This window comes from Pinus tabuliformis, chromosome J (assembly GCF_031772625.1).
Source record: "Pinus tabuliformis cultivar Carrire ecotype Pingquan chromosome J, CPIR1, whole genome shotgun sequence".
Lineage (NCBI taxonomy): Eukaryota > Viridiplantae > Streptophyta > Pinopsida > Pinales > Pinaceae > Pinus > Pinus tabuliformis.
In genome coordinates this window covers 204,664,370-204,691,456 of record NC_142295.1, presented here as the reverse complement: position 1 = coordinate 204,691,456, position 27,087 = coordinate 204,664,370, and the positions used below count along the sequence as shown (strand labels likewise).

The following is a 27,087-nucleotide window of genomic DNA, read 5'->3' as shown; positions in this document are numbered from 1 at the left end:
AATAAGAGAGTCAAAGTACTTACAGAAAAATCTCTTTCCACGTGATGTAATACAAAAAGATGGTAGTGATGAAAACACTTATTGAAGTGACAATGTTGACAATAGCAATAAATTTCAAGAACTCTCTCGAACCCCATATAGGCTCTAGCAACTTTCCACTAAAAAGGAGCCCGATTATGCTCAGGATCAACTGCAGAGGAAACCAAAAATAGTTCAGATCCTTCTCAGGTATGAATATTCCATGCCAAGGGATAAAGGCAAGAAGAAATACAATATTTCCAAACTTCACATTTATCACCCAGGAACTCTAATAAAAATTTCAAAAAGACAGATTGTTGCAATCAAGTAGATAAAAAGAGGATAATGGAGAGGAGAAAGCAAAATTAACTAGCAAGGACGCATTTATTTTTGAAGAGAAGGGTGTGTTATTATCGTCAAACAGTAACAGACAGCAATGTGAAGTTAAATTTAAACTGAATGCTTAACAAACTAACAGAGATTCAATACAGCGATGTTGTTACTCAGTTTAACAGAGATGTAGAATTGAACGTTATAACAGTACTTAAACATTCTAACATGAGGTAATTTAGTACCTTACATTCTCTGAATAAGTAAATAAGTATGCTCTATACCTATTGCGAAATTGAAATTTGTCACTGGTGTCACATGCGTTGACTCCAGGGAATATCCTTCTGCACCACTGTGGTGTAGGGGGACACAGATTTTAATCTGTGACGCCTTGTTAAACTATTAAAATCATGTTCCCTGTATTCCACGGGGACATGCCCCCCAGGGTGGGGGACACACTTCCTCGCTCACCAACACTTCTAGGACAGGGAAACTCTTGGGGGAATGTTTCCCCACATCCCCTTTTTTGGGGAAACTTGGGCAAACTCCGAGGGGACTTCTTCCTGGTGACGAAAAGCATCCCCCCAAATTTTTTTGCTAATAACAATTAAAAACATAAAAAATTACAATTTTTATATAATTTTAAAAATTACAAATTTTAGTCCATGGGGTCTTGGATAGACGGTGATCGGGTGCTCTGTTAAGACACTCCTTGATGTGAAGTCACCGGTTCAATTCGCCGCCCCAATCGAGGTGATATATTGGACATGATGAAGATGTAGTCCCGCCAAGCTTACAAAAAAAAATTACAAATTTTAATATAATTTTAAAAAAATGAGAATAAAAACTAAAGGATAAATTAAAACTTTAAAACATAATCATTCACATTTTTCATTCATTTCTCATTAACCCTACGATTTTACCTTGCCACCCAACATTTTCCTTCTATTGTCGCTCAACATTTTACCTTGCCACCTAAGTTTTTCCTACTACTGCTGCTCGACATTTTCCATCTGCAATTCGTTGTGATTCAGATTTACCATCGACCGGGGCTTGAGACATTTGGAGCTGCGATCTTCATTTTGTGACTTGGAGTTGTCATATTAGAGTTGCGATTTTCATTTTGTGACTTGGAGCAGTGAAAATTCCTCTCTGGAATCCTACTGCAGTCACTGATATTATCTCTTCTATTTGTTAAATAAATTAAACAAATTATTTGCAGCCTTCACAAATTAAACACTGAGGAAAAATAAATGCGAGGAAAATTAGAGAAATGCTAGCACACATATAAGCATATTAACACAATTATTTTTGGACAAATGTCGCCGGAAAACCCAATGTGGGAAAATCGGTGCAGCAAATGAGGGTTTCTTTATTATTCGTCAGCAATAATTTATGTACAAGATATCGGACAGCAAAAATAGAGAAAGAAACACTGAGAGAAATTTAGTAATAAATTTATCACGCTCCAGAGCGATTCTCTAACCCCGAAACGACCCCTCTGCCATTACGCTGGTCTCACTGTGTCATCCTCTGTGCAGTGCCCTGATGAACTGTGTCCTCTCTCACGCTGACCCTTCCAGAACTTATCCTGCACTCTCAGACTACTGCTGATGCCCTCTCTCTCTCCCCTGCAACTCACCCTCTGGCTCTATCTTCTTTTGTTGAACTTCAGCCACTGAGAAAATCGATCTGCCTGGGCAACTGAGTATCTGCTCTCGTGTGTCCTCCATCTACCCATCGACTTTTTCTTATAATCTTTTGTTGGAGCACCAGCAGCCAAGATTAAAACATAATCGATGGCCCAAATTGATTCCCTATCGATCCGTGTGAGTTTCTAGATAATTCTTACCACATCTCAATTAATATTGATTAATTAACCATATTCCCTAAGTTTAGACTTAGGAAATAATTAAAAAATTGGTTAATAATCTAATTGAGACACTTCTGGGTGGAATTTCTAGAAACGATTTCTAGGTTTTGGAGAACTCATTCATTTTAGCCTCTCCACAAAGTTTCGTGGCTAGAACACATCCAATGCTACAAAAACTAACAGGAGCCACCGGATTGGAGCTGTGATTTATTATTTAGTACTTTTTGAGAAATTTACTAGTATTTCATTGCTTTCTATGTTTACTTTTAGTTTAGTATTCTATGGTTATTTTAGATGTTAGCATAATGTCATTGTCATATGATGAATTTACTTTCGATGTGCATTGTGTAATTTCAATTGTCAAATGATTAATTCAATTTAGATGTACCTTGCATAATATTAATGCCCATTGCCAAATGATGAATTTAGATGGAACATTGCATAATGTCAAATGATGGATTCAATTTACTAATCTACTTTTAGATTTACAATTTTACATTGATGATTGTAGAAATGTCAAATGTCAAATACTCATTATGATAATATACTAGTAAATCTTAATAGTCTAATACGAAATGATGATAATATTTAGATGCACATTTCATAATTATTAAGATTTACTATTTACTTAGTTATTGACATATTGTTGGGATTTTATTTTTTATTTTTATATATTAATTTTTTAATAATTTTATAATTTGTATGACTTTGACACTCCCCCCCCCCCCTTGTTTCCCCAAAATTTCCCTAAATTTTGGAGTTGCTTATATACATCCCCCTTGTGTGTATCCCTGTTGCCGTGTTTCCCTGTCCTAGAAACTAGGCAGAACATTGCAAAACACTCTCCTAAAAGTGCCATTTAAAGCATTTTTCTCCATACTTCTCTTGGGGTAACCATGAGAGGTTAAAGGAGCAATGTGGCACATCTCATGAGCAAGTAAAGTATCACTTCAAATCAATGTCACTCCAATAGACCAAGGTAAACTCATAAGAAAGGAAAGTGAAGTCTTCATCCATTAATACAAGCAAGTTTTGGACCAAATCAAGGGAGCCATCCACCTTTGCCTAGTTGTTGGAGGTGAAAAGGCCAAAGTAGAGGAACATTGAGCAAGAAGAGGAAGTTGTTGGGCCTCCTAAGTGTTCGAGAAATGGGAGGTGTGCAAATTAAATTTGTTTTTCTCCTTCTTTGATAATTACTTGTGAATTTATTAGAGCATTATTATATTATGTTTTTCTTGTTTCATCAAGCAATTACCAAATGTAAAAATATGAAGATCACGAGAACACGGAGAACACAAGATATAGGCTCCAAGCCAGGGCAAAACCCCTCAAATGGGAAAACCCCTCTTCTTATAGAATTAGATCAGATGAGATATCCAAGAACCATGACCACAGAAAACTTAACCCTCTAGATGCCAAGTCCAAACCTCCTTCCTAGCATTTCATTCAGTAAGAGACCAGCAACAAGAGATTTACCAAGGTAGAATTTCCACAAATTCCAGTTCAAGAAGAAACTCCTCTCATACTTTGGCCCTCCTCTTTATCTCTATCCTTTCTGCGATTTTTCAGACCAAGATCATCCAAGTGTGTGTGTCCAAATGAGCTCCATCTTCCCTCTATTTATTTAGTCCAAAGCGGTGCGAATAGACATGTCCATTGGGGCAGGGCCGACTTGACAAGTAGACCATTGGGGCAAGGCCGACTTGGGACCTAGAGTGGTTTTTGACCCAAAATTACATATTTAAAAATTAATTTTTCTTTTTCTTTACAACAGGTCCAAATAGGACTTTGACTCTTTTGTCTAAAAAAATAATATTATTTTTTCTTTTTCTTTTCTTTTGCTTTTTACATAAAATACATAATGGTACAGATTATGAAGACCGAAACGAGTTACATTCTCCAACACTCCCTCTTAACTAGGGAGGTATTCATAATTGTACACCTAGTACAAGGATACTCGCAAGCTGAAATATTCTCATAAGAAGAATCAGATTGACAAGTCATCTTTAAGCATCATCATAACCAACATAGCAAGGCCTTAACTAACAAGCTCTATTTATATCAAAGCATAATGCTAGGAGGCTTTACATGAGAAACCACACTACCTCTTAAGGCACATACCTCATCTGAATGTTAACTAGGTATGTCCTTTTAGAACTATTATTTTCTTGGATTTTCAATCCTCAAAGAATACCAGTCCTCTTCAACCAATCTTATCTTGGATACCCTGTCCCACCCTCAAAGAGTGTTGGTCCACGAGATTACCTCCTATCTTGGATTCTATATCCTCGAGGAGTATTAATCTCAAATGCTTATACAATCCTCCATTCTCCCTCCTAGTGCCTTCACTAGACTTACAGCTATTAGTCTTGGTTTAGTGCATGACACATGGAGAATATGATGTTTGACATCACTCCCTCTCAACCAGAGAGGAGATCCTCATTCCCTCTGATTAGGGAATAGATCCTTGCTCCTTAAATATTTAAGGAGACTTCTTACTCCCTCTCAAGCATAGAGGAGATTCCTTACTTCCTTTCAATTGGGAAGTCATAACCACAAGCTCTTTAGCTTGTCTTCATCAATACATCAACTACTAGTTCTTCATGGATATCTTCAATAGTTGCAGGGTTCCTCCTTTCCTTTGCATCATCATGTCATACTTCTTGACAGGGTTTCTTGGCTCCCGCAAGTTTCCTGGATCTCAACAATCTTTTATGCAACATTGTCATCAACTAGATTATCCATTTATCTTCAGGGAGTCAAACTTGTCAGCACATGCCATTTTACAAGGTTCTGCCTCATATTCATCAATAAGTCACATCATCTTTCCAAAAATAAAATCAATGTTAATCCATGTGCTTTCAAATCAAACAGTTGTTAATACTATATCATCAAGCAAGCTTTTCTTCCAGCTTCTTCACATGTTTTTGCAATATGTCCTACCAGGGAGCCAAGTCATATCCAAACAGATCATCAATATCAGAGTTACCAGATCATAATAACCTCTAAGGCATCATGTCAAATTCTATTACTTGCTCCCTCTAAAGTCAACATTCCTTTGCACATTCTATCTTCATACTGCAATAAAGTTACGCTACAACTTTCAATCATCAACGTGTTCCTAGAATGAACTCATCAGTTGGAAGCTTCAATATCGTCAAGGTCCTTACATCTCCCTCTTTTCACCATGCCCATCATATCAAGGAATCATCATCAAGCACAAGTCTTGCTTTACTTTGTTCTTCCTTCTTTCTCATCTTACTTCCATAATTTGACAGCCTTCATTGTGTGCCTGCAATTCTCATTAGCAAGTACAACCAAGCAAGATATACATAGACAAAAGAATGATGTCAATTCAGTCAATCTAGGGTTTCCACGATTTCTCAAGAGTGTATTTCTAGGGTTCTAGTCATAAACCCTAGACATTCCTTGATCCATCCCTTATTAAGGTTTTTACTTTTAGCGAGAACACCCATTCCTAGGGTTTTGTCTCAAATCAATTTTTGCTATGGTTTTAACACATACCCTAGAGTCTTCCTCTCAAAACTTTTACAAGTATGTTACAAAACCTCAATGCATTTCATTTCTGGATCTAAGGATCTAATCTTCACATTCAACTAAATACTTGGACCATTTTTCATCATACTTGGTCTTCACATTAGTAAATACATGCAAAGTTCATAGGCTATGTTCTTGTAAGGATTTGCGAGTTTCTGAGGTCACGCACCTGCAAAGAAGTGCAAGCTTCCTAGATCTAAGATTATGCAAGTTTTCTATGATGATGCTAGTCTTTCTGTGGGAGGTTATTTGAGAAAATTTGTGAGTTCTTTGTGGCAGATAATCTGACATAAACACGAGTTACCTATGGCATATGAGCTGAAAATAATGCGAGTTATTGTGGATGAAACTAATGCTATCTCTTGTGGCTGAGAGGGCTTGACTTCGCTTCTTGAAGGGCTGGAATTTGTCATGGTCTTGGGTCTTGGATTTCTCACTTTGATCTGATTCTATAAGAAGAGGAATTTTTCTCAGTTTTCCCCTTTGTGGGGTTTTGGCCCTAGCTTGGAGAGCCTACATCTTTGTGTTCTTTTGTCTTTTGTGATCTTCATGTTATGTACTTTTGGTAATTGCTTGATGAAAGAAGAAAACATAAATTTAATAAATAAGCCAACAAATTCACAAGTAATTATCATGACAGAGAAATCAACCCTAATTCATAAGCCTCCAGATTTCTCAATAGTTTGGACCCCTAATTCATGCAAGTTTGGATCAGATTCAGTGCAACTTGTCAATTATTTGCATTTTTATCATAGTGGGTTGTATTTTACTATTTTCACTCATATTTCAGACCCCAAGCTCAAGCACCCAAGGATCCATCATCCTAGTGTGTTTCCACAATTCCGGGTTGCTTCAAGGACACTCCAAATCTTGTATTTATGCATTTTCTGGTTATTTTGCAAATCTGGAAGTGTAGAGCAGCAGCAAGCTTATCCAAATGAGGCTACAAATCAAATGCCAATCAAGGATAAGGCATCTCACTTGGTATCTGTACCCTTCCCTCACTCTCAAGCATCAAAGATAACCATTTCTTGAGTATTTTGTGAGTTTTGTTTGTTGGTTTGTATTTTCTGCAGTTGTGTATCATATATCAAACTTAGCATCTATTTTCTGCAGTTGTGTATCATATTTAACTCCTCACTTCATCATGCTTAGTGTTTCTAGGCACTAGTATTTTAAGATTGTTGGTGAAATATGTCACTGTAGATTGGGATACCCCATGTGGCATTGTAGGAGTTGGCCTAAAGTGAGAAGAGATTGCGTTGAGGTGACAGTGGGTGCATCTCCTATGTGCTTACCACTTAGCACCTTGCCAAGACTGCTAATCCGAGTGAAAACAAACCCCATATCTTGAAGTTATATAGAATTGTGGTATCGATAATCATATCAGGAAGGTGTAATTTTCCAACAATATTTGGAAAATGTATATGAATGCATTGTCACTCAATCACAAAAAAATGTTTACTGAGAGTGGGCAAGAAATTCTGTCTCAAACTGAACCTCATGCACATTAATCGTATTTTCTAAAGAAAAAATCTGAGTCGACTCCAAAGCTCCTAGATCAATTGAGAACCAAAACCTTAGTTTTTTCATTCACTATCAAATATCTAAGATTAGAGAAGCCATCATAAGCATCAATCTATTTTTGAAGTCCCTTGAGGAAGGAGGCCAAACGGACCGCATCATCAAGAAAAATGAGGATGGTAATCAGGACATAATGCAAGAGACATCCATCTCCCTCTTGGAGTTAAGTTAGGCTCAATTCAATTGCGAATTGTGAAAAGTATGGTTTACCAAATTCAAGATGCCGCAAATGTCTGAATTAAATAGCTGAAAATTTGTACTTTTATTTGTTGTGCATAAAATTTAAAGGGATTTGAATTTGCATTTAGAACAATTCCAATGGAAAGTACAAATAATGGAAAATATTTGGTATATTAGGACCTAATTTCATTAACAATTACAAGGATATAGGTTGTTGAGATTACACTTTCGTAATTGAAGTTGCAAAACTTGTAAAAAAGGTCCACAAGAAGGCCAAACAACAAGTTGACACCTTGCAAAGGAATTAACATAGCTTTTTCAAATAGTATCGCATTCTCAAGTCAATTTTCTTATGGCTTCCTAGAGCTAGATTCAAGAACATATCTAGTGGAAGAGATTGAAATTAAAAATCACAACCACTTTCAACTCAAAAGTTAAGTGATCGAGTAAACTTCAAAGGAAAGAATGCTAACAGGTCTTCCTCAGTTGTTAAGGTGGGGGCGTTTCATACCCCCAACAGTGTTCAAGTTCCCTAGAGACACGTTTCACCCCCTTGTGTGCCATCTCACCCATGTAAGTAGTTCATTGCACGTGGTTGGGGCTAACTACAAGTCCTACGCAAATTTGGCAAAATAGATACCCATGGCTTCTCAACAAAAGGGATCATTCTAGATTTGTTAAAATTGGCAACTAGGGCCAAACTCTATGTGGGTCATCTTATTTATGGCAGCTGATATTTTTCTTGGACTCCTCTCATCGAGAGGTGTAGGATTGATCTAAAGATCATCCGATTCCAATAAGTATTCATGGAGATATGATTTTTTTTGTGTTATGGGACAATTCGTCAAGGTCGGCCAGAAACCAAATAACCCCAACGTATGCTCAACATTTTAGTATAAAAGGAGGTGACTTGATAGTCATTTGAACACACACTTCACTCTTGACTTCTCTCCACTTGTTTTGGGTTTTAGTGGAAGAGAAGTCTACGAGGAGGAAGCCCTAGATGCAGTAAGGAAGGAGCCTAAAGCTTGAAGTCTAAACGCAGTCCTAGATGATTCCCTAGCAAGGAAGATGCAGTCATGTTGTGAAGAAGAGATGCCCTAATCCTCTACGCTATCAAGCAAGACTGCCCTCATCTATACATTGTCCCAAGGGTGACCCTAACCACAGTAAAGAGGCTCCCTAACTCGTTGTTTTAAGGATGCCCTAACCAGCAAAGAGGGACAAAACACCGTGGTATTTTAGGGTTGTTTCTAGGGTATGTTTGAGGGCCAAATTGCTATGAGGGGAGGTCGAGACAACTCCCTAGAGGGTCGAGGCAAGGAGAGGTTGGTTCAGTCTGCGTGGACTCTGGAGGTGTCTTGGGTGCAAGGAAGGGCAGCGTATGATGTTGTAGGTGAGCCGCACGTCCTAACTCTCTTTGGAGGGCAGCGTGGAGCTATTTAGGGGCTATCTATGCCCAAGACAACAGCCAAGGGTGTCAGCACCTCTTCAAGAGTATGCCGCAGTCAAGGAGGGTTGTTTTGGTGGTTGAACAAGGGTTATTATAGCAAGAAAATATGCCCTAACCAGTCACAGACATTATAGCAGTAACTCAGACTTGGAGCAGCAATGGTGATGTGTGTTGGATCCGTTCTTTGGGTCAGTTTAGATCAGATTGTTGGGCAGCCTATGGGAGCCAAATTGGTGGCTTGACACAACAGCAAGGTATGGCAAGGCTATTGGGACAGCAGCAAAGTATGGCAAGGCTATTGGGACAAGTGCAAAGTATGGCAAGGCTATTGGGACAGCATCAAGTTATGGCAAGGCTATTGGGATAGCAGCAAGGTATAGCAATGGCATAGTGCAATAATGGCACAATTGGGATAGCATGATTGTTAGGGACAGCAACTACAGCAATACAACTAGGCAGCAGTGGCAAGCATGGAGCTGCAAGGGACAGTTGCATGGTAAATAGGACAGCAATGACATTGTGCAGCAACAACAGCAAGCAAATGGGACAGCTAGGCATAGTGCTTAGTACAGTATGGCACATGGGACAACTATGGCAGTATGGTGCAACAATGGCACATGGGACAGTAGTGTTAGCATAAGGTGCAGCAGTATCATTTGTGCAGCATGGTCATGTGGTCCAGCTTAGTGACGATGGGTGCAGCATGATGACGAGGTGTAGCATAATGATAGGTGAAGGAGTCACCTTGGAGAATCAGTTGAAGCAGCATGTCTTCAACTGAGTTCAGCTATCTCATGTATCATCTTCTTAGAGATGATCTTTGCTCTTATTTAGATAAGTCAAAGTGTTGACTTCTGTTGTAAATGTACTATCTCTCTCTCTCTCTCTCTCTGTTGAACTATTGAAGAACATATAAGAATAATTGATCGAGGGTTTCCCCACATTGGGGTTTGTCCCTAGCTAGCGCCACATCTTGTGTCCTCTTGTCTTGGCTTGTATTCTGCGATTTATGTTTATGTTCTATCTGCAATTTACTTTAATACTGATGTGATTGCTAATATGGAAAAGATATTGAGCTAACTGTGAAAATTGAAATAAATTGCTCTAAGCATAGAACATACCTAAAATTAACATGGTATCAAACTGAGGTGAAGACAAAGCCCAAGCAAGAGTGAAAGAGTAATCACCGATCACAGTTGGGAAAGGACAATAGTATCAGTGGATTCCTCATCCCTCTTCAAACTCACCAAGGGTAAAGTCGAAGCAGAGAATATTATCAGAATGGCGCAGCGGAAGCTTTTGATGGCCTACCTAAAGATCACTTCAATGGGAAGTTCGAATTTAAGGGTGGAAGGAAAGGCAGATGCCTTGTTTGTAATAAGTTTGGCCATTATGCAAAGGAGTGTCCGAATGGTAGGGACACATCACTTGATGATGATAACAATCATTCCAGGGACATCATAAATGATCAGAGGAATGACAGGCAATGCAGGTCATTAAGGAAATGACCGACTCTTCAAGAAAGCAAGGAACCCCAGTTCTAAAGAATCAAATGTTGTTTCTGATAAGAAGCATTATCTTGTATTGGCCCTCTCCTTCAAACTCTTTGAGAATCTGGCTTATTGATTGTAGTGCTTCAAGGCACTTCATCAGATAGAATGGTGCTCTCTCTAATTTGGTAGAGATGGAAACAATCATGGGATTATACTTGGAGTCGATGCCACCTATCCCAGAAAGGGTGTAAGAAATATTACCTCTGAATTGAATGAGGGTAACTCAATTCATTTACGAGAATCTCTTTATGTACCTGATCACAAGAAGACCCTGGTGTCCATTTCAGCAATGGAAGTAAAAGGTTTCGAGGTGGCATTCATCGATGGAAAGGTACGTGTTTGAAAATAGAATTTTCAAAGATGCTTTTACTCATGGGTTCAGGGTTGGAAATTTGTATCAGGTTGCAGGATGGTCCATTGGGGATCATGTAAATTGACATATCTCATCTATAGCACTGGTGACAGGGATGCTTGAATTCAAGAAGAGCATGAAGGTACATGTCTAAGATGTACCAAAGGAAAATCTTACAAGGGGACCATTCCCCTCATGTAGCTAGTCCACAGGTTTGGAACAACCCGAGGGGTTTGAGATTCATGATCAGGAATCTCATGTATGCAGGTGGAAGAAAGCCCTCTATGGCTTGAAGCAAAACACCCCGGGCTTAGTATGAGAGGACTGATAGCTGTCTGATGAAGCTGAGATTCACTAGGAGTGAAGCCGGTCCAAACCATTGCTCGAAGGTTGTGGATGATAGACCTCTCATACCTTCTAAGGACGACCTATTTCTGATAGGTGCAGACCCTCTCATTTGCAGAAGTAAGACGGAGTTGAATTTTGGATGCGGAATGGTAAACTGCAAGCCCGCAACTACCTCGATGGATCTTAACATTTAGAAGCTATGTGTTAACATGTTGGGCTCATATTTGGTTGAGCCTCACTGGATTGATGCCAAGGATCTTCTGAGATATCTTAGAGGCACAATCTCTCATAGATTGAGATACACTGTCGAAAATATGAAGCTATTTGATTATTCGAATGTTGACTAGGCAAGCAGTGTGGAGGATCTCAAGAGCACTTCTGAGTGTTGATTCTCTTTGGGTTCTGCTCGATATCCTGGATGAGCAGGAAGCAGAAGACGGTTGCTTTGAGCACCACTGAGACCAAATACATAGCTACGAGTATGACCTCGTGTGAAGCTGCCTGGTTGCGGAAGCTCTTCAGTGAGTTGTTTGTACACATGATGGATACCACCGTGATCTTCTGTGTCAACCAGGTGGGGATTCGATTGTTGAGGAATCTTGTATTCTATTATTTCTCCAGCATATAGACATCAGATACTATCTTATCTGGGATATGGTACATTGATGAGCGATGAGGCTCCATCACATTGAAACTGATGTACAGGTCGCATACATTCTGTCGAAGCCCTGGGGAAAGGTCAAATTTGTGACTTTCCTGAACGACTTGGAGTCTTTGAGAGACCTACTTATGAGGGTCCCACATGATGCATGCATTGAGCTTTGAGAGCTCCTGGGGACTTGGGGTACTTCTTGGAGCAACAAGCGACCACAGAGCGACTCAACCTCCCCTAATGGTGCGTTATGTACAGGGTGAATGGCTCAACCTTCCCCTGTGATAACCCGTGGCGACTTAGGGACAGGATGAATGGTTCTCCTGTCGAGGCATCCTACCTCTCATCTGGCCAATGAGCAAGGAAATGGGGTTAGGGACCATAGTAGCAATGTTTTAAAACTCCGACTCCGACTCCGACTCGGCCAAGGGTCGACTCCGACTCCGACTCCGACTCGGTATCGACTCGGCCAGCTCGATTTCAATGACTCGGTCGTTGTAAAAAATACATTAAATATTTATTTTTTATAAAAACACATAATTTTAAAGATTTTCATTCATGTTTCCAAACACATAGCATTAGAATATAGATAGAAGACAACATATGATCAAAGTAGGCTCATGAATATATCCATTATATCAAAATGGCACCCAGTGCACTGTCCAATACATACACGATGTTGATATAGAGATCAAAACAAAAACACATAACCAAGGAGGCTATAAATGGCCTCTACAACAAAAGTTTGTGACCAGTACTACTGGCAACTGCTAGAGTTGCCAACATCATCTGGCTCAGTGTTACTTGGGAGCGGGAGTGAAAGTGGGGAGCGAGAGCAAAAACGGGAGTGGGAGCGACATTTTCAGAAGCTCCTGGTTTGGGAGCGAATCTCGGAGGAGTTCGACAACCAATGTCACTAACATCAAGGTACATAGAGGGATTGGTGCTCTTGATTAAATACGAGTTCCATACCCTAATACATGACAAAATTCAATGGAAACATTGCAATCCTCCAATCCTGAAAAACTGATAAGTCTACTGGATTTTGAATGAAATCTAAAATTCTACTTTCTCCACATGAAATCCAATGAGGCCGGAACCACTCTCAAACATCCTGAGTCATTTCATGGTAATGTTAAAAATTTAAGTAAAAGGATGAAAATGAAGATTAAGGAGAATGTCACTTTTGAATTTAACATTACCATGAAATTTGAATAGCATATCAATACTAGGAGAGGGGAATGGACCCGAAATAACACTTAACCAATTTAGAAAACACCTTGGAGTCCCCAACAATCAACTAAATGTTAAAAAGTTAAAAAAAATTAGAAAAATCCCTGTTTTTTGGGTGACTGGCCGGATTTAATGACTCGGCCGAGTGGATGTGGAAACGGCCGAGTTGGCCGAGTCAGCCTCCCGAACCGTTTCCTCCACCGAGTCATATTTTTGGGCAATGAAACGGATCAACTCGGCCGTTTCCGTTTTGAATCGGCCGAATTTTAAAACTATGAGTAGTACTATCGATGGACTCGGCCGAGTCAATGGCTGACTCGGCCTCCCGAACCGTTTCCTCCACCGAGTCATATTTTTGGGCAATGAAACAGATCAACTCGGCCGTTTCCGTTTCAAATCAGCCGAATTTTAAAACTATGAGTAGTACTATCAATGGACGCATCATTGTATCTACTGTACTCCCTATGCTAGGATGACCTCCATTGATCTGGGATCAGTATGAGTGGTTTGAGACACTCTCTTGTTATATTGATCTGGGATCAATGACACTGACTTCAGGTTAGTAAGAGTGACATAACTCACTCTCTTGGAACTGATCTGGGATCAATAAGAGTGGTATGACACACTCTCTTCATATGGAACTGACTTCGGGTCAGTAGAGAATGGTATGAGACATTCTCGATCAATTCTTCTTCTTCATGGTTCAGCAGAACAGAGCAAAGCGGTGTAAAGCATTGATGGCAGATATGGTACAGTCAGACAGATGGATCAGCAGATGGAGTTCTCCCTAATTGAGAGGGAGTGTTAAAATTGGCAACTAGGGCCAAACTCCATGTGGGTCATCTTATTTATGGCAGCTGATATTTTTCTTGGACTCTCTCATCGAGGTGTAGGATTGATCTAACGATAATCCGATTCAGATAAGTATTCATGGAGATATGAATTTATTTGTGTTGTGGGACAATTCGTCAAAGTCGGCCAACAATCAAATAACCCCTACATGTGCTCAACATTTTAGTATATAAAAGGAGGTGACTTGATAGTCATTTGAACACACACTTCACTCTTGATTTCTCTCCACTTGTTTTGGGTTTTAGTGGAAGAGAAGTCTAAGAGGAGGAAACCCTAAATGCAAAGCTTGAAGTCTAAACGCAGTCCTAGATGATGCCCTAGCAAGGAAGATGCAGTCATGTTGTGAAGAAGAGATGCCCTAATCCTCTACGCTATCAAGGAAGACTACCCTCATCTATACATTGTCCCAAGGGTGACCCTAACCGCAGTAAAGAGGCTCCCTAACTCGTTGTTTTAAGGATGCCCTAACCAGCAAAGAGGGACAAAACATCGTGGTGTTTTAGGGTTGTTTCTAGGGTATGTTTGAGGGCCAAATTGCTATGAGGGGAGGTCGAGACAACTCCCTAGAGGGTCGAGGCAAGGAGAGGTTGGTTCAGCCTGCATGGACTCTGGAGGTGTCTTGGGTGCAAGGAAGGGCAGCGTATGATGTTGTAGGTGGGCCGCAAGTCCTAACTCTCTTTGGAGGGCAGCGTGGAGTTGTTTAGGCCCTAGGGGCTATCTATGCCCAGGACAGCAGCCAAGGGTGCCAACACCTATTCAAGAGTAGGCCACAGTCAAGGAGGGTTGTTTTGGTGGCCGATCAAGGGTTATTACAGCAGGAAAATATGCCCTAACCAATCAGAGACATTACAACAGTAACTCAGACTTGGAGCAGCAATGGTGATGTGTGTTGGATTCGTTCTTTGGGTCAGTTTGGATCAAATTGTTGGGCAGTCTGTGGGAGCCAAATTGGTGGCTTGACACAGCAGCAAGGTATGGCAAGGATATTGGGACAACAGCAAAGTATGGCAACGCTATTGGGACAGCAGCAAGGTATGGCAAGGCTATTGGGACAGCAGCAAGGTATGGCAATGGCATAGTGCAATAATGGCACAATTGGGATAGCACGACTGTTAGGGACAGCAGCTACAACAATACAACTAGGCAGCAGTGGCAAGCATGGAGCTGCAAGGGACAGCTGCATGGTAAATAGGACAGCAATCACATTGTGCAGCAGCAACAGCAAGATACAGCAAGAAAATGGGACAGCTAGGCATGGTGCTTAGTATAGTATGGCACATGGGACAACTATAGCAGCATGGTGCAACAATGGCACATGGGACAGCAGTGGCAGCATAAGGTGCAGCAATATGATGTGTGCAGCATGGTCATGTGGTCCAACTTAGTGATGATGAGTGCGGCATGGTGCAGCACAGTGAGGTGCGGCATGGTGCAGCACAGTGAGGTGCGGCATGATGACGAGGTGCAGCACAAGGAGTCACCTTGGAGAATCAATTGAAGCAGCATGTCTTCAACTGAGTTCAGCTATCTCATGTATCATCTTCTTAGAGATGATCTTTGCTCTTATTTAGATAAGTCAAAGTGTTGACTTTTGTTGTAAATGTACTATCTCTCTCTCTCTCTCTCTCTCTTTGTTGAACTATTGAAGAACATATAAGAAGAATTGATCAAGGGTTTCCCCACATTGGGGTTTGTCCCTGGCTAGCACCACATCTTGTGTCCTCTTGTCTTAGCTTGTCTTTTGCGATTTATGTTTATGTTCTATCTACAGTTTACTTTAATAATGATGTGATTAGTAATCTGGATAAGATATTGAGCTAACTGTGAAAATTGAAATAAATTGCTCTAAGCACAGAACATACCTAAAATTAACAAGATTGTTGAAAGCTAGAGACATTCCATTGTAATACCCTCAAAATGGAGAAGGGTACATTTGCCACGCAATGATAATAGGAAGCATCTTGTCACAAAAAAGGAAAGATTAGCTTGTAGCAATAAAAAGACTATCACTCCCTCGTTCAAACACAGAATCAAGTAGTCCTTGTTACATTGGAATGCAAAAGAAAAAATTATGAATCAACGATTGACACCATTGAGTCCTAGTTCTAGACAGAACATTATCACTTGCTTATGCAGTTACAATCATAGATCACTTTTTGTTTATGTTTGTTGTTTGGAAAAACCTTGTGGGTTGAACTTAGCATCAGTAAAATTTGTTTATTAGTTTGCATTTCCTTCAAAAGAAGGTTAGATCCTTTTATGTAGGTTGAAATATTATTATGGGTTGAACTATCACTAAAATTTGTTTTATTAGTTTGCATTTCCTTCAAAGGAAAGTTAGATCCCATTGTCATAAGTTTGGCTCATCTATTTCTAATCCTATTTTATAATCCAACAAATTAATTGCAACCAAAACATGACTTTATTCTAAAAATAATTAAGACATAAAACTCCAACATCAACACCTTTCCATAACAGTATACTGAACTCAAAATGCAACAAACTGCACTGAGTTTCCTGCAGAAATGATCTTGCAGATTTTGCTTCAGAAATTAGACCAAATTCTAAGCTTTTTGTAAGAGTAGCGAAGAATAAGCATGCCAAAAGTAGCATGTTTTTGCTTTACTTGAATGTTTAAGCCTTCTATCAGTGTTACAGGTTAACACAGATGAACAATTATATATCATCTTAAAAACAGCACTGCAGTCTTTCAATCGTAATTTACTAGGAAAAGTTTCTGGAGACTACAGTACAGGAAATGGCAACCACAATCTCATACCTAGGACATTCTAAACCTAGCAGTACATTGCTTGAGAGAAAAGATCAGATAAAAACTTTAAAGTTTACAATCAACAGCTCTTAAATAAGTAAACTTCGTCCTCTGAAGAGAAGCTTTGACATTATTATGGTTTCAAATCGCTGTATCTGGCAATTAAAGAATAAGGCATGGAACTCCCCACGGGAGGTGTCTATTCGACATAATGCCACACACTTGGCATCTCATGATAATGTGCTCCATTCAAAAGCAATATACTGTGTAATGAAAGGTGGTGGATGGCTTGTCGGTTTAGCAGCCTTTGAGCTCTGGTCCTCTCGTGTTGGTACTCTGTGCTACGTCCTAGTCATCATGACCGCAGGGGGATTTTGCTGCACTGCTGGGGGGAAATAAGTTTAAGAAGGGAAGGAAATGTATGCAATTTGGGGGATACTGCTATTCTATTGAACGGTTTTTCTGGTCCCAGTGGAAGTTTAGCTGCCGGGAAGGGGAGTGAGAGGTGATTTTTCTTCATTGTTTCCAGATGCAACATCGAATAGCTCAACTTGGCATCACTAGGCTCAGGTTTGATAGCTGCGTAGTGAGGAACAGAGCATATGTTTGCCAGGCAAGTTGCCTTTCTCTTCCTTTCAGGATAATCCACTTCTGGCCTTGGTCCTCTGGCATTCTCATCATCTTCAGGTCAGAAATCTCTCTCTTTTCCTTTTTGGTTTATGCTCAGTGGTTCATTTCCTGTTGGATCTCTGTTTAAGTCCATGAATTTTGGAATCTTCTGTATGTGTGGTATCCTATTTTTTACTACCCCTCCAGGGGTCTGCTCTTCTCGATTAATCTCGCCTTAGTCATCAAGGCTGAGGGTATGGGCCTCTTTTCCCATCTCCCTCTTGCTGTTTATGGTGAATTTTTGGTGAGGGCATTGGTTCTTGACTCTCCTTTTCAAGCACAAAATCCTCCCTCCCTCCTCTGTAGACCAAGGCAATCTTGGTTCCTCACTGTTGTGATCTCTGTGCTCCATCCCTCAGCCAAGTGTTTTCCGATGCCTGGGCTACATCAGGGCTCCAGCAGAAGGGGGTCACAGGCTCCCTCCTCATCAAGGGCTCAAGCTGCTGCACAACATTCTGTAGCTATTTACACCTCTGTGATTCCCCTGGAAATCCGTAAAGAAATTCAACAGGCTGAGGATGAAACCACAGTGGAATGAAGGTTCATTTCTGATGCAGACATCTAGGAAGTTCATAGTTGGATCCCCAAGACTGGTAACACCCGTACCCGGCAGACCCACTATATGCAAACAATAGATATTAATTGGCAACTGAAACTATCATGGGGAAAGTTCTAGTTGAGAGGTCTGAGGCTCAACAAGAAATTCTTCTTTGCATTGATGAGGTTCAGAGACAGCTCAGAAAACCAAACGAAATAATAGATATTAACTGGCAACTGAAAACTATCATGGGGAAAGTTCTCGTTGAGAGGTCTAAGGCTCAACAAGAAACTCTTCTTTGCATTGATGGGGTTCAGAGACAGCTCAGAAAACCGGATGACAAGGTTTCATCACTGGCCAAGAAGATAACTGACTTAGAACTTTCAAATTCTAAAGAAGATACTGAACCTTCTGCCACCATTCAGGTGGACTCTGTCTACTTAAGATGTTAATCTTTTTACTTTGTCTTTAGCTTTAGATAGGTATCAGGTTTATCATTGCAGCTTAGACATAGTCAAAAAATTTATCACTTTTGAACAGTGGATATCATTTTCCCTAATGGTATGGAGTCTGGACAAAAGCTTTATTTCTGTGCTACTGGTCTGGTTTCCCAGGTGGCATTCCAGTAGCAGCAGACAGGACTGTAAGTTTCTTTTAGATTAATCAATACAAACTCATGCCTAGCCTTACAAAAAGAAAAAAGAAATAAGACATGGAACAGAAAAGCCAATCGCCTTGTTCAGGAGGTAAACTGATCAAAATTACCCCAAAAAGTGATTGCTCTAAATAGCCTGCAGTTATGAGATTCCATGCAAAAGGGATGGTCCTGCAAAGCCAGCATAGATGTCAGAACATGGTACTAAATACAAGATAATATACCATCAAACATCAGAAAGATTTTCTAATTTTATTTCCAACCCACCTCTACAAAAAATATGTATAACAATTAAATGAAAGATATTATTGAATACACCATCTATTAGATTGCATGGTTGATGTAAAATGCAAGAAGAGGTGAAGTGCAGGACATGCCTAATAGAAGATAGATCATAGCACACACTATGAATGACAAAGCAACATGGACTTTCAGCTGAAGCTTGAAGATAAAAACTAGAAAGATGGTGGGGAGTATAATCATCTCATTTCCAGTACGACCATTGTATTTAACTTTTAAATGATGTCGTTGTAAAACCAATCTCAAATTCTAATGCACTTCATGATTCTCAGATGGTAGTGTTGTATATAATTATTGGATAGCATAAATATAACTAACAGCAGAAGAAAGGAAGGTAAATAAGAAAATAGTAATATTGTAAAACAATAATACTTTGCACGCAATGTCTTGAACCCCACTTGCCACATCCACAGATAAAGGTTCACAAACCACTGAAAACTGGTTTGTGCCATACCACAATTATGCAAATACTAACTAAAGGACTAATTTCAGAAGAACGAAGGAATATATGTACACTAATTCTTATATGTTAAAAGTTAAAACAATGATTGGTTATGAACATTCAATTTGAAGGTTTATAACTTGCTGAATACTGATTCAAAGTATGAACTATGAACTGTTGCCACTCAAAAGGACTTCCTATATTCGTACATATAAAGAAACAAACAGTGCTGAACTTCATGTCATAATTGAGAAGTTATGGCCTTCCAAATAAAGGATTCTCCAGTAAGATCACAGAACCCTGCCAGCATACATATAAGACAAGTTGGCCTGCCCGCAATTAAAGTAGCTACCCTCGTATCATAGTAGACCTGGCATTACCAAGGACCTATGGGTATATATACTCATGGAGGCCACCCATTTCCCCGTCATTTCATGTATCTTCTTCGTGATAGTTATGGCTATTAATAGCAGAAACTTCAGGCCAAACTTCTCCTTATATGGCAGCCACCCTCCTCTTCTATTGTAGCATGTGCTAAGAGTAGCATCAATGTAGCAGTTGACCTCTATGTGAAGGTCGGATCTCTTTTATTGTTGATTTCACTTCTTCAGAAGGCACTTTATGTTGTTTTCACCCCCTTCGTTGAGGGTAAATTCAATCTAAGTCAACAAGTTAAAAATGCATACGAATATTACAATTACTATCTTTTATTTGAATTACTGAACACATCTCCCTTCACCTATGCAAACCTTGGCAAGTTTCCACTTGATATGGCTTAATAAAATCTTAAAATTACAAAAAGAAAACAAAAAAATCCAATAAATATTTATTAACTAAACAACACTACAAAGTAGAACTTGAAAAGAAAGGTTTTATAAAACTCTCCCTCTCAATCTTAAACCTATAAAAGGTAACGTATAAAGCAATCAATACATTTTACATGGGACTTCTATTTCAATTTCTTGGAACTTTGTTGCAACTCACAAAGAATGAAACCTAAAACAATAGCACAATAAACACTATCATCAATCAAATCAATTGGCTTTGCATTTTCAGCTGACCTAAGAAATGCAACAACATGCTTTAGACCTGGGTAGAGTGTTGACAACAGTCTAGCAACGAACCCTGATATGTTCCAATGCAACATAGATTCATATTAATTCTCTAGCTAACACATTTCCACACAAAAAACCCTAATTAGCAACCTTTAAATCTAATTATAAATTAGAACCCATATTCCTAACTGAGCCATGACTTCTAAGAATTGAGTTACTCCTGAGATGTCTGAGAGACGCCAATTTACAAAGAAGTTTAAAGGCATATATTTATCAAAGATTCCATATTTCACAAGGTACAAACAACGTCATAGTTGCCAGAATCCTCAAACATAAAGGGGAAACCAAAGTCCTGAATACTTTAGTTAGAGCAGCTCAAGATGTAATATAAAGGATGATCAAAGCAGCCTTTTGTTGTAACTTTTAGTTAATAATATTACAGTTTTGAAAATTTATTTTGCCTGATCCACAGAGAAGTATTTACATAAACTTTAAACGTATTGGCCATGGTGTGTACAAATCCATTTAAAAGCTGAGCAGAAATATTCTATAGCATTTAGCAACATTGGCACTTATTATCTGGTCAAGATATTTTGCATGATTTACATATAGGCATTTATATCAGAGTATTGTCGGCCATGTTCTGTAAGAATTCATTTAAAGCCTCGGCATAGGCATTCTATGGCATTATACTAATATTGGCACTTCTTATTTGGTCAAAGTTTCAAACATCTAATATACCCAATTAAAGGTAAGAAATAACTAACTATGCTCGACTGACTGACTAGTTCAATGAGTTGGATGGTACACGTCCTGACATAATGTTATTGAGAATTTCAATTGGTTTACCTATACTTCTGTACTAGAATTTCATATTTTAATTGAGAATCTATCGTGAAACAGAATTTTAGGTATTGTTCTCCCATGGAACCTAATTAGGCCAAGCCTTTGCAACTACGAAAAAAATATCTGCAGCTTCAGGCAGGCAGTTATATATATGCATGTCATCATAGTAGCAATGAGATAATTCCGCATCAACCTGCATAATAAGGTGATCTGCAGAAAATGTGAAAAATATTAGGAGAGCCCCTTGAGATTGAGGATAAGAATAGAACCATACTTTCCAGGAACTAGAGCTAAATATTCAACTGCGGACGGAAAAATCTGTGTAATAGCATATCCAATCACAAGTACCGCTGCAAGACCTTTAGAGAGCCGTGTGAAACCTGTGAAGAGGCCAACACCCTGACATCAAGTAAAAATGGAGCAAAGGCATTAGGAACATTATAAAGACAACACCTATATGCAAGCAGAAAAAAAAGTACACAAAGAATTACAATCATCTAAAAAATTTGAAATATCAAAACAGACAGCAAGGCAGATTACTTAGTCTTAAATACCAGCACTTCCAAGTTCCAATGCAGAAAATATAAGTGTAAAGCAAATCCAAATCAATGTTGCAAACATTGTGTCAGGAAATATATCGCTGAGTGTCCAGAAAACAAATTAGCGGCAGCATCAAGAAGAATATTGGAAAATATCAGCGAACTTTTAAAAAATACAAAAATCTTCTTTTTTTTCCTTTTTAGTTTTCATACATCTAAAGAAACCCCCTCCCTCTAGCCCCATTACAGGCAAATGTAACAATGAGTAACCCATTTGTTTTCAATCCCTTGGCTTCCCTCTTCAAACTGAGCAAAAAAATCCAAAATTTTCTTGACTCTGCTGATATTTTCCATTTTAAGTGATATATTGCTGATATATCACAATCTTTTTAAAATATTACGATATATTCAAAATTGGAAAAAATCGCAACTTTTTCCAGTAATATTATCGCTCACTATGGGCCATCATGATATATCACAATTTCAGCAATAATTTAGCAATTTTGCAACACTTTTACAGCCATAAAACCGCACCATTATAATTTGATTGACGAGTGGAAATCTTAGCCCTCCAAGACTAAATTTCTACCACCCATTTCCAGCAAATATTTAAAGTTCAAATGTATCACATAAGGCTCATACACTTTAAAGATGAATCTATCAAATAGTTTCTTTATCTGCTAATTTGTGGAAGACAGTAAACAAGCCTCTTCTCCCATATGACCTGCTCAAAGTAGTTATTAACTTATTTGAGACACACTAGCTCTCTCATTTATCCAATACCTTATGACTCCATTAGCCTATTAGTAATAGGCACTGCTTTCCTTCAATCTCTTTTCATTCCATGTTTTTGTCCTTCATTTGATTATTTTGTCCTTGTCCCATTTCCATTGCCATCCTATTTCATATACTACAACTACCACCCATTTTGCTTCAGCTAACTTTTCCATTAAATCACCTTGTGCCCCCATTCTATAGCCTAAGCTATCCTACCTTTTACAGAAGCCTCCTTTGAATTGGAGAAGAGTGAACCTAAACAGAGAAGAAGAGCTACCAAGGGGACGATGGGTAGACTTCCTAAGTTTCACAAGCTAGTCCCTTGATGTTTGGGACTTTCTATCATGTGGGGGTGTTAGATAATGTTCACACTTTAACCCTTAACTTCGGTGTGGACCTGTTTTCCACCATTTTCAAACTTCCAAGCCTTTGCCATGACTACTTGTTGCACTTTTCACATGTATTAGGACCTATATTGCAGGCGAGCGCCCCCTACTATAGGATCCAATACCTTATGACTCCATTAGCCTATTACTAATAGGCACTGGTTTCCTTCAATCGCTTTTCATTCCATGTTTTTGTCCTTCATTTAATTATTTTGTCCTTGTCCCATTTCCATTGCCATCCTATTTCATATACTACAACTACCACCCATTTTGCTTCAGCTAACTTTTTCATTAAATCACCTTGTGCCCCCATTCTATAGCCTAGCAATCCTACCTTTTACAGAAGCCCCCTTTGAATTGGAGAAGAGCAAACCTAAAGAGAGAAGAAGAGCTACCACGACAACAATGGGTAGACTTCTTAAGTTGCACAAGCTAGCCCCTTGATGTTTGGGACTTCCTATCATGTGGGGGTGTTAGATTTTGTTCACACTTTAATCCTTAACTTCGGTGTGGACCTGTTTGCCACCATTTTCAAACTTCCAAGCCTTTGCCATGACTACTTGTTGCACTTTGCACATGTATTAGGACCTATATTGCAGGCGAGCACCCCCTACTATAGGAGCACTCACGAGTGTCACTCCCGAGTCCCATCTGTCTAAACCTTAAAAATGTTCCCTAGGCACTCACTCATTGCTCCCATAAACCAAGGCAATTTTTTGGTTTATGGGTGCTTGTAGGAACTAAGGCAAGCTTCCAAGACGTAAAATAAGTCCGAGCTATGGTTCCTTGATGGATTAAAAGTCAAAACAGTCTTTCACTCCATTTGCTCTCATTCTATTTCTCAGTTCACTCATCTTGGGTAGGGCTTTAGTGGGTTTCTTACTAGTAGTTAACGAACAGATTTGTAAGAGTTTGGAAGAGAGACTGAAGGCTTCCATAGTTACATTCAACTACCAATGGAGAGCTGAAGAGGTAGGCTCTAAGCCCATTCTTGCTTTTTTTCCAGTTATTGTAAACTTGTATATTTTCTATTTCGAATACTTGAATTTTCTCTTTCTTACTCCTCTTTCTCCATTGTTCTATTGCAGGTAGCAAGTTATTCTCAAAAAGCATGATGGGCATGTAGTTTATCCTTTTGATTCCCTAAAGCTGTAAGCATTATATAGACTTCCTTCTCAAATTACCTTGGCAACAACTTTCCCTTTTTTGTTGAACCTTTTGATCAACACAAGAAAGTGGCTACTGCTTTATTCTAGATGAAACACATGTCCTACCATGCTATGGAAAGTCTTCAGTTAAGAAGCCACAAATGATGGCTATCTATTCCACTAAAGTCATCCAAGACTTGCACCTAGCTCCAAGCATTTTCACACGCACAAGCATGTCATTGAGAAACTTGAACCCTAGTGGGGGTGACAACAACACTCCACTTTCGCCGAGACAATTAAGCATCTATTGACAAAGGCACTCTTGTTTTATTTATCAAATTACATGCTTTAATCTTGAATTCAATATTGAAACCTTCATCTAATATATTGCCAAGAAATGACAAAATCTTTATAGGGCTTATTACAAGCAAATCTTGAAGATATCATTCTATAGGTAAACAAGTACACTACATTTTTTCTTTGACATCATGTCCACTTCACTCCCAAAAAAAACAAAATCTCGGTGAAAGTGTTCTATGTGAGATGTCGTGTGTTGAATACATTGAAATCAATAAACCTAAGTACTACCATCTCAGTTGACACGAACAATGCACTAAACCTGTTTTACTACATCAGTTGACACAAACAACGCAATGACAAATAGTTCCACCAGCATAAATGTGGTTTGTTTGTTCTTTTGCTCTATCAGCAGCCAATTTCTTTTGGCATTCATGTACATATTATGACCTAAATTTGAGTCATTTATTTCTGTAGCTAGTTATTTGCATCTTTACCCAAAAATAAAAGAGAACTCTCATTCTTTAAATTTTTGGTATCCTTATGCCTTGTTTTTTGTTGTAGTCCAACCACCATAATCGTTGTGAGATTATCTATCTGATATCCAAGATACTTCTTGTACAATTCAATGATGCTTCTAAGCAAGGTCATGATTCATTTAACCAGATCAAGCCAACTGATCAACTAATGATCTGACTGTATTTGTTTTGGTCATGGAACTGCACTCTTTCATGTCTAAATTGAAAATTTCCCCACACAGATATAACTCGCCTGCACCATCTATTGTCTCAAACACACATCTCAAAAAATCTCTAGGTTTTTATTTTTTTGGAGCTAGCAAAGATCAAGACTCAAACATAATTTCATGCTTATTAGTCCCCCATATTCTCACTATGGTGTGAAAGGTCATCATCACCAGGGCTAACAAATTTTCACAGTTCACCCGCTCAGGATTTCACTTATCGTGGTCTTAGTGACCCAAAGCAGTCTCCAAATCACCTGCTCCTTAAGGGGGTTAAACATTAAATTTTCATCATTTCACCTATGTGGAAAAGGCAGGCCCTACTCAAACATGCATCAGCTGATTAACTCAGTATGATTTATACGGAGTAGTTGAGTTTCTAAGGTCCAATAAGATCATAACTGTCTCACCTCTTGAAGTCCCTATATTCTACTGATCCTTCCATCAGTTTGACAGTCTAGCCACTTACAACACTCTACCAATATTTCTCCCTTGGAATCATTTTCATCTTGAATTAACCGATACTAAAATCTTCTCCATCAAATTCCTCAACGATAAGTTGTTTACAGTTACAGCCATTCCTTCATATGACATGTGGATGATACGCCCAGAATGGAATCTGGAATCTGCAGATCCAATTATATGATTTCATTGTAAACTCACTGCTGCAAATCAGAACCTATCTCTGATGCCGTGTTAAAAATCTAATGAACCATAAAACGTTAAATATGGGATTTATAGTTCCCATTGGACTGGGCATTTCATTTTCAAAAGAGAAAAGCTAATCACTGAAAGTTGGGTAATTTGATTTTCTCGGATCTACAGAGCTCTAACCCAATTACAGAATTCATGGAATCTGCTAAAATCTTGGACTTTGTAGTGATGGGTGGTTTCAAAAGTAATGACCATGGAAAAACAAACAACCAAACAAACATTTCGTCACCAAAATGCTCAGATTTCTAAACCCACGATTCGTGTGTGCTGCTAATTAAAAGTGAATAAGCCATTCGAGAAACTAAAAATATGCATGACAACAGATCCATACTGGTAAGTACAAAATTTGAAAGACGATGTAAATGAAGTACTTACTCCTGGCAGGGATCTACTAATATTCATCGTGGTCCTTTCCATATCTAAACACCCGGAGATTGCTAGAAATCTCAGCGAATCAGAATGGCTTCGCCTACATTGTTTGAATTGCTCTTTTCATGAGTATTGCTTTGTAACAATGTTTCATGGAGATCGCGCATATATGTTGGAAAAAGAGGGTGAGGAATTATATAAAACACCTCGCCTTAATATAGATTGACTATGCACCTTCATTGATATGTGTTTGACGACTTTGTCATAAGGTAAAGGGCAAGATTTGCACCTGGTTCGAGTATTTATGGTAGAGTATGTATTTTTTAGTGTCATAAGGTAAGGGCCAGATATGGACTTAGTTGGAAGCATGTTATGGTAATATTTTTTTTTTGTATTTACATTGTTAATGGTGTATATGTTTGTATATGGTTACAAGGGTTTATTGTCTACATTACATTAAGGATTTACTTTTTCATTTCAAAAGAGATAAAATAGTAGAAGAGTATAATTTGAAAGTGAGCTTGTGGGTAATTACAAAGGGAAAAAAGGTCAATATATCAATGATGCCTTAAAAGGTCAAAGATATGAATGATACCTTATAGGGGGGTTTGGCTCATAAATGAGGTTCATAGAGTTTTATGATTCACGTATGTTTATTCTCATCGTGGTTTACAACATAGGAATGGTAGGTGCAAATCATGTTCTCATTGAATGTGATGGGATAGAGAAGTTTTAAACTTGCATATAAGTTAAAAACCAGTGTTTAATCAAAGTATTTAATATTTTTTAATTTTTAAAATAATAATATATTGAAATGCAATAAAATGTTTTTTAATAATTTAATTTTAAAAATA

The 27,087-nt window shown here is 38.7% G+C and overlaps 1 protein-coding gene across 1 annotated transcript; it reads right to left on the bottom strand.

Annotated features, from left to right (window-relative positions):
* Positions 1-26,521, bottom strand: LOC149226392 (rhomboid-like protein 19). The gene is made up of 4 exons (XM_089375280.1): positions 26,240-26,521; positions 21,536-21,660; positions 18,729-18,789; positions 1-190 (listed from the first exon to the last, which is right to left on the bottom strand). Exons 1-4 carry the CDS (start codon positions 26,279-26,281, stop codon positions 20-22), a joined length of 399 nt encoding a protein of 132 aa, XP_089231406.1. The 5' UTR covers positions 26,282-26,521; the 3' UTR covers positions 1-19.
* Between the last annotated feature and the right edge of the window lie 566 nt (positions 26,522-27,087).